Here is a 13,399-nt window from a genome sequence, read left to right on the forward strand (position 1 = left end):
TTCAAAAGCTTTGAAGAGAGTTTGTTGAGACAAATTCATATTTCTGAGTAGGCAATATGAACAAATACTGAAATAAACTCTGAGAAAATGTTAGTATGTGTTTGTTTTTCAAGACTTCCTCTAGCAAACAACTCCAAAACTGCTAAAAAGTAATAGCAAGGAAACCCTTGAGAAGAAAGGTGATAAAGTGACATCCGTTTTATAACCTATTTAACAAAAATGTGCAGTCTGTTCATTACTACTTAAACTCAAAGGACGACTTAGAGGTGGAGGCCTAAAAGGTAAGGTGATAAAGTGCTGCAAGTTAATCTCATTAGGACAAGATAAACTGGCAGCGCCTTTGATTGGCTTATCACCGGATAGACACAAAGTGAGCCCAGTTTCAAGCTGTGAATAGAACCTGAGATTTAAGTGTATTAAATAGTAAAGTACCATAAGTAAGCCATCTCGATACGGCTCCAGGTAGCGAAGCAGAGAAGTCAGATGGCTCTGTCAAGTTTAACTCTCCTGTAGAGAGTTGGTTCACGGTTTCCACCAAATGTCTGCTTACTAATTAGACATTTGCCAACATGCTTAATGCGCTCAGGGCTCCGTGGCTGACGCTCCACACACATGACTGGAAAATCATTCAAACACACACACACGGTTGGTTTTCCCTAATCTTCACGCAGGTTAAAGATGGATGATGCAGCATTATGCTCATGAGCATATCTGCTGTCCAATGACACGCTCCGCTGACTGAAAGACAGGCAGAGTACACCGATGGGAGAAAAAAAGAGAAGGATGAAGTAAAAGAAAGAGAGAGGCGTGACGGGAAAAGGTGGAAGTAGATGGATGAAGGGCGAGACGATGAGGTGGTCATGGTGAGAAAAATAGTTTTGCAGAAATCTTGTATTTAGAGACATTTAAAGCATTCTTCCGTTTATTATAAACCATTATCACACCAAATGATTACCACACTGCTCATGGTCATCAAATCCAAATATTAGTGAGATAATCAATTGGGCCATTCAAATTAAGCACTTAATTTAATCAAACATGCCTTTTAAGCCATGTATTATTGTTTGATTCACTGTGTCTGACCTCTATAGCCTGGGAATTGTTGCACATCTTCCCACGATGCATATGTTAGAGAAGAGATTTTCTGGAATATAAACTGCACACCTCATTGACTGTTTTCTTGTAGTAAAATATCACCGTAAGGAAACAAAAAACTGCCTCCTCTGTATGATTGCTGAACGCGCTACCTGAATGTGAGCGAGCATCCGTCAAAACAGTGAGGCGACACACGTCAGCTAAAACCACAATATCACTCTATATTTCACCTGCCTGGCAGTAATGTTAGCTGACCAGACGAAGGTCTCTCCATGAATCAGTGCTGGGTGCATGGGACACCGACCCGCAATGATTTATACGTGTAAGAAGTTACGAACAGTCCCTTTAAAGGTCTTATTGATAACATTTTTATGTAGACAAATACAACTCCAGAGACTTTAGAAAGGTGCCGAATAAAAGTATGGCTTTTCCTGTGAAAAATTATGATTGTGAATTAAGTATTTCTAACATTTTGGCGGGTCCGAAATTAATGTTTTTCTTTATCTCTGTGTAAGATATCTGACGTTTGGTTCCCACTTCTAACACGGCTTGTGAGCCAATAGTAAAACGACGTTGGTATCACATGGCTTGACGGTAAGTGCCTGGCAACGACTTGTTGTGAAGTAAATGCAATGGAACGGGGGAGGGAGAATGCGACATCTAGTGGCTCAATGTTATCAATGTTATCAATAGCACCTTTAAATGTAGCTTTTTAAATATTATTTGACTTTGTGTTTATACTGTATGTGTATAGTTGTACCTTTTTCTCAGCCTCTTGTTTGGCATAGTGCAGCAGCAGCGGTTCTCCATGTTTCTGATGGTAGGCTCTCTGACAGCGGTCTGACAGAGCCGGCTCATTAGGCAGGAAGTTGCTGGCCCACACCTGTGATATAACAGGAAGAAGATGATGATGAGGCATAACAGAAATCTAGAAATCCTTACAGTGTGTGTATCACTCTCCGTTTAGTAAATTAAATGGGTGCTGTAACAAGCAATCTAGCCATGTTTTTCCCCGCTGCCCTGATTCCAAATGACCTCGCTAAACCTGCTATTTAATAGGGTTATTCATCAATACTATTCAATCAATGGATGTTTCACAGGTGCAGAGATTTCTGGGTTTCAAAAACTCGCTTTCATTTTTTTCCATTCAGCTTTTTTAGATTGATAAATGTGTTTTCCCCTGCAGCCACTGGCTTCCATTTATTTCAATACAATGTGAAAATCAACTTGCAGACACTAAAACGTAATTGAGATAGGTACTTCATCACGGTGAGCAGCAAGGCTCCATGCACAGGCCCTGAAAACATATTTTCTCAATCAGCTTCTTACTGAGAGCGTTACGGTCCTAAAATAAATGAACAGAATATATTTTGCCAAAATTGGAACAGCTGTGATTATTTCATGATTCATTTTTTTTTTTTTTTTGGGTCTGTGCTTGTGTCACTGGTCTGAAGTTGGGCGGGGCTCAGTTGGAAAAAGACGATGTCACATATTTCCCTGCATCAATCATGATTTAGCAACATTTGGATTAAAATTTGATGACTGTCGTTGGGTTGTTCGCCCATCTTGCCAGGCAACTCTCAATCAAATCTGACCAAACCACAACCACACAGTACTGATGAAGCAGACTAGCTGATATTTTAAAAGTTAAACTCTTAATAAATAACACATTTGGATATTAAATGTTATAGATACATACTTAAAGAGGACCTATTATGCTTCTGTGCTTTTTCCCCTTTCCTTTAGTGTGTTATATAGTTTTTTAGTGCATGTGAAGGTCTACAAAATTACAAAGCCCAAAGTCTACGCCAAAGGGACTAAGGTCTAAAGGTTACTCTCCCCCACAGAAACACTGCTCCTGAACTGCCTGAAATGCCTTGTTAGAAGTCCTGCCTTTTCTTCCGTAACGTGGTGATGTCACCAAGTCACACATTTGCATAAAACCTGCCTATAGCGGCAAGCTTAGCACGCCCTCGAACAAAGCTAGTTAGAGCGGAGCTGAAGCGGAGGGCACAAAGTTTGGTTCGGCTGACCAATCAGAGCAGACTGGGCTTTTTCTAGAAGAAACCCAAAATACAAGTAGACACCTGAAAATGAGGTCCTCTCTAAGATTTGAAATCAAGTTCTAAGGGGCTTTAAGCCTAATCCTCAATTTAAAAAAGAAATCGTATGTAGAGGCATACTGAAAATAGTCCAGGTTTAATGTTGTTTTATGACCTATGTCTGCCACAGTGACACCTGCCCCGTCTCTCTCTCTTTTCGCCTACAGCCTCACAACCTTTGTGTTCCTCTGTAGCCTCCCTGCATTTTTCTGGAATTTGTCAAACCCCACTTAATGACCTTAGAGTTTCTTACCCTTTGCAAGAACCCACTTCTGTTCCTCCCTACACAATGATCCCTCATTAATCCCGAGCATATGAACCAGCCACTTCCCCTCAGCCAGATCATCTATATAGCTCACTTGCTGTAGCGGTCCAGTCGTTCCCATCTCTGCCAGCCAGTTTTATTCCCTGCTCCAGTATACTTGCCTGTTTATCAGTTACTCATGTTACGACTGTGACCTGCTCTCTCGAACCTGTTGGCCTACAGCTACTGAGTGGCTGCCCACCTATTGTCGAAGTGGATGTAGTGCCATTGACTTAACCAATCCTTCCTGTGTGTCTGCATTTAGGTTATTATCCCTGTTGCCCAATACTTGGATTGTGACAGTATCTGCTTTTATGTCATGGTATTGGTATTGGCGTGGTAATGGAGTTGAAAGTGTGAATCGATTATAAACTATATTGATTTGTATGTAATTTGGTCGCTACCACGCCGTTAACTGGTCTGGGAGTTGTCCGTGTTTCTGTCTTACAACTTTAACCCTTTCACAGTGTGTTTTCAGTTCATGAAAGTTAATTGTAACATTTTGGTTGCCTAAAAATGTCTTATTTACAGCTGTGTCAAACATTTTAGCCAACCAACACAACAACTGAACATGTCAGAGCACTCTTCCGTGCGCCCACAGAGACAGAAACACACTCACTGACCAATTTAGCTTTCTTGATTGTGATTAATAACATCTCAATATCTAAAAGTTCAAAGCAGCTGTTTTGATATCTAACCGAGACAAACACATTGTTGAAACTTTTCCTCTCATCAGCCACCAACTGGCATTCCGTGGCAGACGGCATTCACTTTAAATGAGATGCTTGTATTAACAGTGATTGAAAAGGTAAACATCCCCGGAGAAAACAGACAGGTTTGATGCTCTAAAACAGAAGAGATGCTGTCGGTCATTTTCATTCCTGGAAAACATTCATCTGCCTTAACAGCACTGCAGTTTATTTTCAATCACGCTTCGGAAAAAAAAACACTTTTAGGCTGCGGAATTAGCTTCATAATGTACTTCTACTGCATTTCAGAAAGCTCTTTATGGATAACGGTGAACATCACGACAGACATTCGGGTTATTTATGTTTGCACTTTATGGCGTTTTAATGGCCGTAAAAGCAGGGAAGGAGTGCCAAATGACTCTAACATGTAACTACTGACTCAAGGTGCATCATAAATTAGGACCTAAGATAACGGTTCCTGGGGTTTTCAATAGGAGGTATTTACATATGCATTTGTTATAATTAGCATCCAAACTAATAACACCAGTATATTCAGGAATACAAAACTAAATAGTGTAAAGTATGCAATACATACGCATTATCTGATGAGTGAGACACCAGAATATTGATTAGTCATAGCTGCACTGAGGAGCAAAGCCTTGGACAGTTCTGGCCTCCATGTCGTCCATTAATTCCTGATAATGGACACCTCGTTGGGCATTATCCCTTACTTATACCATGGTCTGGGTGAATACTCGATTATGATTGGCTGCAGGGTGTCCATTAATTACTGATAATGTACATCGACCAAGTAGTTCCAGTTAAACTTTCTGTTCACCGTTCTAAATGAATGCGTTGGCTACAAAATAATCTGAATATCCGGCCCAGTCGCACAATAGTTTGTGAAATAGTCACGAAATTTAATGTATCGATTCGTGTACATAGACACAAATTTAAAAAAATTGTTCCCGTGATGGCCAGCACGAAATCAATTTGTATGTAATCCACGTAATTGTTAACCTGGAAAGTATAAAGAGCAGCGAACAGGAGATCGGTGTTCGTATCCCATATGAAACCACAAGTCAAAGTTGATTTATTTGTCACATAACTTCCATACTTAAGTTACAGCACTTCTGAAGTTATTTTGACCCAAACCGCAATCTTTTCCTAAACCTAACTAAGTAGTTTTGTTGCCTAAACCTAATAAAGTCGATCTTTTCCCTGAACCAAGTACTTTTATTTTGAAAAGACTGGAGCAGAAATTGACATGTGCGTCACGTGTTGCTGGACATTTGTTGAAAGTCGTGCTGAGCGTCACAAAATGTACACAAATCAAATAGATTCAATTTTGCGACTATTTCACAAACTGCTGTGAGACTGTGTTGGAATATGTTATTCACAACACTGAGTGTAACGTAAGTCCTTCATCCTTGAGGTTGTCAGACGTTTCCGGCCTCTATACCTCGTCCATTAATTCCTGATAATGGACACCTCGTCTGGCATTATCCCTTACATAATGGACAGTGGTCTTTCTTTTGGCCTCTAATTTGGTTTCTTTTCATTATTTGTGCATATTTTCCAGGCTAGGCTTTAATGTAAACTGCTTTCAGGGGGCATTTTTGCCCTTTTGTCTTAATGTTGAGAGAGCTTTTAGGCCTATTAAAGTCGAATTTTACTGAACTGAACATATCTGTGTCACTAGGAGTAGGTTTTTCAATTATAATATCCCATACGATGGGAACAGAGTAATAATAAGAGGTGTTCTCTGCTGCTTTTTGGAGCTTCAGGCTGCATGGCAAATTGTTTTCTGATTAAATACTCCTCCACTTTTTCCACCCAGAATGCAGTTCAGGAATCATGCTCCTAGAAATTCTCCCCCCCCATCCTACTTTAAAAAAGGGGAAAGCTGTATTAACTTCATGGGGGGGATGTAAAAAGGCTCCTCTTGATGATCAAGGAGCTTCATCATTTCTTTTTAATTTTGAGGCAATTTATGAGTGCCCCGCTGGCCTCGCCTCTATGTAACTGTATCGTCCTGGGTTTGGATTCATGATTAATACTTAATATGTAATAAAGCAAATGCGGTAAAAATAATCTTTTAACAAAAAAAAACAAAAAAAAGCTGGTAATTATTCATGTTTATTGGCAGGTTTTGCCCTTGGTGAGATTCTGTACACAAACACTGCAATGGGAACAGAAAGCAGCTTGGCGTGACGTTAATATTAATGACTTTTGAATATTGGCTAAAGGCTGTGCCATGTTGATGATCGCGATCCTAGAAAGACAGAAAGAGACTGACATGTGTGAACTGTATGTGTGAATGCTGTATATCTGCATGCCTCCAGGCATGTACAATATAGTGTGTGTGTGTGTGGATATATATATGTTCACGCCTGCCAACATGTGCCTGTGGCTCTATTTGTACACCTGCGTTTTTGTATACACGGATCTCTCATCTATCCAGCAGCAGACTGTTGATTCTCAGAGAGAAAGTAGAGATAAGAGAAAAGCAAAGTATATACTCTATTCCCACAAGACAGAAGTTGCTCTTCAAGAGTGAAACACACACTTGGGGAGTGAAATACAAACCCAATAACCGTCTGCTCCTGAGAGGCGAATGTTTTCAAACACATTCTGAGCACTTCACAGAATTAATACTGTATATAGTTTGCGATTACTTACGTGGAATAAGACTATTACTATTCCAGGGGCATAAGTTTTTCCTTCCTCCACTCACATGAAAATACATATCGCTCCTGCGAGACCAAAGTTATCAGAAGCAACGATGCCTGCAGAACACGATTAACATTTTCTGTTCGTTATCTTCAAAAGTTTTAGATCTTTGCTTCTTGCGTTCTGTCCTGAAGGGCTTGTCTGGCTGCACACACACACACACACACACACATTTACTCTCTTTTCTAAGAACTTTGATGTCTTAAGAAAGGGAAATCTGGACTGCAGGAAAAAAAGAAACAAAAAAGAAACACAACTGACAAAACTTTTAAAAAGCTCCATCAAAGCCTGGATCCAGGTTTGATTTTGTCTCTGAAATGTTTTAAAAGTGGACTACATGAAAGAGAAGCACTTTTTTTTTTGTTATACAAGTACAACAAACAAGATTTTGACGGCACCTGATTACATACTAGGGGTTTTAAACCATCTTAATCAGAAAGTTTCTCCCTTTACAGTGGCTGTATCTTCCTCTACTTTTTTAAAGCAACTTTCTGAAGTTCCTAATGATGCAGTGTCAAGACCATGCTATTCTGAGGTCATATACTGCCCTCTGCTGTTAATTTGTATATTACAGCCTTAGAAAACATCAGCACAGATTCAAGTAGAGCAGCAGGCCTTTGTTTCTGTGTGGAGTCAAATGTTTATTTTACTCCCAAAGCGTGAGGATTTGTCATTGATCAACCTGATAGCAGGAACTCATCAATGCAATCATCTGGAGGACTGTTAAGTAAGGGATAATGCACAGCGAGCTGGTCATCATGTCGGGTCTTGCATCGCCCTGAAGGGGTTTATTTCGCAACAATGACCAGCTAGCTGTACATTATACTGGTTATTACACGGCTATTTACTTAAGAAATCAATAATTTGACACAAAAACGGTCCTCCAGAGTCCGAGATCAGAACTGCGTCCATAGCAACGGTCTGTTATACATAGCAACGGTCTGCTATAAAGAAATAACACACCGTAGAATGGCGTAATTCACCAATCAGAATCGAGTATTCAACAAAGCCGTGTAATAAGTAAGGGATAATGTACAGCGAGCCGGTCATTGCTGTGAAATAAGCCCCGACAGGGCAATGCCGTGGACCCCGACGCGAAGCATCGCCCTGAAATGAATAGAACGCTGTGATTGTGATTATAATAACACCTTTAATGAGCTCCTCACCTCAGAGAACTTTTGCAACTATTCTTCCTTTTTTTCTGTTTGAACTTACAATAGCTTAGTCACTTTCACAGACAGAAATATGAGAAGCAAGGTGGCAACAGCTGCTGCTGAATTTGTGGGCAGCAGTGAATAATTAAGACACTATTCTTAAAGCAACAGTGCAACATTTCAGTAATGAGGTATAACCTGTTAATTAGTGAGCTTTTGTACTTTTCCAAAAATGTCAACCTATTCCTTTAAACATTATGGAAAAAGAAAAAATACTCAAGAAAAATACTTTAATAACTTAACATATTGCGTGCAATAGTCCATCAGCTCAAACACACACACAGCGCTTTCTATAATTGTCTCAGCCTTCAGTCCAAAAGTCAAAATTTATTGAAAAAAAGATAGATGTAATCATTTCCAGAATTCATAACATGAATATTCTGCTTCAATCCATATTTGTTGGCGTTTAGCCTTTCAAAAACAACATTTTCACTGCGGTGAAAAACTGTTTACCCTCCCACACACACTTGTATTAATGGGGCGGTCTAGCAGCAATCTAACAGCACCACACATTACATTTATATAACCACAAAAAAAACAAAATCGTATTTTCCAATTTTTTTAGGGTGATGACGTTATAAAATATCACGACAGACATTTAAATCTTTATTCAAAAGCTTTGAATGTAAAAAAAAAAAATGGCATTCGATACAGCCCTAAAAACTATTAGAATCTGTCTATGTGCTGCCTTTTGCATGAATGAAACAGGCTATTCTCAATAGGTTTGAAATCTGAAGTGTTTAATCTGTTTACCATGTTGTGTTTGTCCTGTTTAAATGTGTTTACTGATTGCTTCAGTCAGTAGTCTCATCATTATTTCCACAAATACAGTTTAACTTGAGATAATGGTTCCACTCAGAGCAGCTTCCCCGACCAATCCGAAGGCAATCTCATATATATTGGGCAGGGTGAAGACAGATTCCTCACTGGGAGAGTGAATGAAGCCATAAAACAGACTTTCTCAGCGCTATAAAGCAAAAATATGTGAACTACCAGCAACTTGTGTATTACTCTCAGGCTGAGAACAGGGATTTTCGTTTCTGATGGACCCGTCCGTCTTCCTGTTTTCTATACTGTTGGACAGCTGACATATTATGTTGACCATATTGATAACGGTATTGCTGTTTAAAATTCAACATATCACTCTGTCTACACGAACCCTCCTTCTGTTTTTGTCATTCTCCCTCCTGATTGTGCTCGTTCTCAACACCACACAGTTAAGTGACAGTTTGACAGGAAATGCCCCTCTCTCACCTTACTGAAGAGGCAAACATCAAAAGACAAGAAAACACCCAAACAGTAACATAGATGTGATTATGTATATTAAAAAAAAAAACATGCAAAATATGACAACAGCACACAGTTATTAGTGATTTCTGAATAAAGAGTAAATTAACAGCTTCTATGTTGAGACTTGTCCGGCTCAAAACTTTTAAGCGAGTCCTTTTTAACACATCCCAACTTCATTTGTCACAGTGAATCTGAAAAGCCAGCATCTTAGGTGTGCAAATTGCACCGGTGACAATAATCATATTGTGCCTGTGTGATAAAAGCATCTGTCATTGCGGCACCTTGAAAGTAGTCTTACTGAAAGAAGAAGTGTCTGCTGTGTTAAGATATTTATGTGTTCCTGAACTTGATATTCTCACTTCGAGGACATTTAATTTATTCATGTAGTTGAAATCACTCAATGTTCTCCTATTTGCGCATACGTGCAAGTTAAATGAATACCTTGAGTGTTTATGCGTGTGTGTGCGTTTCCTACCTGACAGTGAGGATGTGGATTTGAACAGCCCATCATAGCTCCTTTATTCTCAAAGATCTAAAAAGAGAAAATAAGAGGAAAAGTTAATCCAGAGTTTAGTTTGCCTTTTTGCATGAACGTAGTGCGACAAAACTAAGGTAACGTGACAAAGATAAGAACAGAAGAAGAGAAGAGCTTTTCGGTGGTACATTGAATGTCTGCACTGGGCTAAATTCTGTTTTCCTCCACGAGTCGAAGGTCAAAGTGGACAAGTCTCTCATCAGGGACCAATCCCAATGTCCCCCCTAAAGCTTTAAGCCCTGAACCCTCTGGGACTGTACTGACGCCACCTGGTAAATGGTTTGGTGTGAGAGGCTGCAATGACTTGAAATGGTATAAATACGAATGGGACAGCACTTTGCGGCAACATATCGAGTTACCTTGACAACGCCAATTGTGGGTTTTCAAAACAGCATAATTAAGCAAAATGAAAAGAAATGGTTGATGAATATACTAGGTGTGTAATGTAGCCAAATGCTTGCATTCTTCTGATTTCATGTGTTTTTTTATGCACCATCATAACACATTTTTTAACACCTCAGGCTTCCCCTAGTAACCTAAAATCACAAAGCTATGAATTGTGGGTAATCCCCTCAGGCAAAGACTTCAGACATTTCGGATTTAAGGAAAGTGTTCATTAAAGGGCTCAAAATGTGTGCGAGTGAGCCCTCGTGCACTTGACGATTTGACAGTGGGACAGCCCTAAACCCTCGCGGACTTTGCGGTAACGCGCTTTAAAGTCTGTGAGTGTGGACATTGGGATTGGGCGTCGAACAGAGCAAATCCTTGCTGATACTGGCGACTAAAACAGGAGAGAATGTGAGAATGGTGCTGTCCTTGGTGCTGATATTTGGTAGTTAATACTGTTTCAATTGCCCTGCAGCTATGTATGCATTTGTCTGTTTAGTGAGAAATTTTAGGGATCCCAGAAATGCAGAATATGAGGTATTTGATATTGGATCTGTAACTATAATCTAAGAATGTCAATATTTTACTATGCAGACACTAGTCGTTTTTCTGTGCAGAGTAGAGGAAAACATTACATAAATGTATCCTTTAGCTAATGATACATGATTGGCCATTTGAGCATGTTGAAATGGACACAAAACACTGTAAATTAAATTGAAAATTGAGACTGCGTAAAAATGGACATAAGTCCTAAAAAGCATTTTGGTTGGGAATCACCAATCACTGGCTGTCCTACAGAAGGAACCAGATGGATATTTAGAGTAATTGGATTGTGGATCACTTCAGCAACTATAGTGCAGTGATTTGTTCATGATTTTACAGCTTCAGCTTGTGTCGTCTCCACAGTAATGGCTTATGGGACCCGTGTGTAGTGTAGTACTTTGGTGCCATTCGACACACTGAACAAACAAAACAAAGAACAGCTGTGATTTTTCTGGATTCAGTTAGAATATCGATCCGTATACCTAATAATGTATCATAACTAGTAAAGATGTACATCAGCTTCTGACCTCTAAATCCATCCAAAACGAACATAGCATCTTTATTTGCTTAAAAAAATTCCTAGCATGTGATAACGGAAGAAATAAATTCCTAGTTATATGAACTTAAATGTCTTATTTTGTCCACATCCGTCTCTTTCTGCTGCTGCTGTTTGAATTTGCAAGTTTGCCCAGAGGCATCATTAAAGTTTTATCCAATACAATAAAAGACACATTAAAATGAAAAAATTGGGAAGAGCGGACAACGGAATGATCAGCGACGCGGGTCGAAAGGTTTACCTGCTACAATTTTACAGGTATCCAGCCCTGAGAGAAATTAGATCAATAGGGTGTGAATGTTAATAGCGATGTGTGTGTGTGTGTGTGTGTGTGTGTGTGTGTGTGTGTGTGTGCATCCCATACCTGAACCCAGGGGTACGTGGTGCCTAGGTCTTCAACAAGCTCCGCCCACTTGTCAATCACCTTGACAACCTCTTGTTTCTTCATGAGAGGGAGGGTGACGTCTGACCAGGGATGGAAACACATGACCTTACTGAAAAAGACAGAGAGGATGGTGGGAATCTGGGCATAAAATCTCCTGCAGTGATCTGAAACCTGGAGAGTGTGCCATTCTTTTTAAATTTCAAAACAAAGTTGGGGGTTCAGTGCTTTGCTCATGGGCACCCTGATAGTAGCATCTGAAATACATTTCTCTCACTGCACCAATCCTAGGTGTTAAAACCAGGGAAGAAAAATCTATTCCAAAAAAGTTATTTTGTCTTTTTTCTGTCTGGCTCTCTAGTTTTTGTATGTTTATTATTTATTGTGATGTGTTTGTTGTTGTTGTTGTTCTGGTTGTTGTTAATAAGTGATGAATGTGCTGCTGCTGTCTTGCCTGGGTTTTCCATGAAAAACATTAAAGAGGACCTGTCATGCTCCTGCTCATGCAGGTGCAAACTTGTATTTTGAGCTTCTACTAGAACATGTTTACATGCTTTAATGTTCAAAATACGCTTTATTTTTTCTCATACCGGCTGTGCTGCAGCATCTCTTTTCACCCTCTGAAAACATGTGAATCCATCCTTGCTCTGATTGGCCAGCTAGCACACTCTGTTGTGATTGGTAAACCGAACCAAACTCTTCGGACTCCGCTCCAGCTGCGCTCTTTTCTAGCTTTGTTTGAAGGCCTGCCAAACTAGCCTCTAGGCAGGTATTATGCAAATGTGTTACTTGGTGACATCACCACGTTACGGAAGAAAAGGCGGGACTTCAAGCGAGGCGTTTCAGGCAGCTCAGGAGCAGTGTTTCTGTGGGCGAGAGTAACTCCCTTTGGTGTAGACTTTGGGTTTTATAACTGTGCAGACCTTTTACACGCACAAAAACTATATAACACACTAAAGGAAAGGGAAAAAGAACAAAAGCATAAAAGGTCCTCTGTAAAGAACAGCCGTGATCTACTGTGCTTAGGTTTGGCTCTGTTAATAACAGTTAAAGTTATAATCTGTAAGATTGTTTTCTATATCTCTGGCACCCAGTGCTGAGTACTGTGAAATTACTTCTCTGCACTTCCCAGAAAACACTCGTCAAAAACAGCTACACGTCTTCTTTAACATCTTTTTTGTTTTGTTTATCCCGTTTAAGCTCTTGTTAGTGATGCCCTTCAGATCCATTGATAAATGTATGCACAACTCTGGCAACTTGCAGTCTTTGCTCTGAAATATAATCACAACCAATTGTGACCAAACTGCAGAATTAACACAGATTACATCTCTGGGCTGAAATTCATTCTCCTGCTTCTTCGAAATGTCTTTACAATTCGAAAGGCCAGTCACAGCGAAACAGATACAAATACCTTTCCTTATGTTATGAGAGGTACGTATTATGAGACAGTACTTTAGCATCCCAAAGCGAGATTTAATGGGCATCGAAAATGACATCTGATGTTTTTTCACGTTAATTAGAACTATGATAAGAGAAAGGCTGGGATTAACTGACTGATTTGAGAACATG

General features: G+C 39.7%; 1 protein-coding gene across 1 annotated transcript in view; it reads right to left on the reverse strand.

The window, feature by feature from the left end:
* The window catches only part of galt (galactose-1-phosphate uridylyltransferase), a 37,324-nt gene that overhangs the window by 18,260 nt on the left and 5,665 nt on the right, over nt 1-13,399 (reverse strand). Inside the window, exons 5-7 of the mRNA XM_037753554.1 lie at nt 11,813-11,942; nt 9,903-9,959; nt 1,856-1,978 (exon numbers count right to left, since the gene is read on the reverse strand). Coding sequence (XP_037609482.1) covers nt 1,856-1,978; nt 9,903-9,959; nt 11,813-11,942 — 310 coding nt within the window. The remainder of the gene's footprint in view (nt 1-1,855; nt 1,979-9,902; nt 9,960-11,812; nt 11,943-13,399) is intronic.

This window comes from Sebastes umbrosus, chromosome 19 (assembly GCF_015220745.1).
Source record: "Sebastes umbrosus isolate fSebUmb1 chromosome 19, fSebUmb1.pri, whole genome shotgun sequence".
In the NCBI taxonomy this organism is placed as follows: Eukaryota; Metazoa; Chordata; class Actinopteri; order Perciformes; family Sebastidae; genus Sebastes; species Sebastes umbrosus.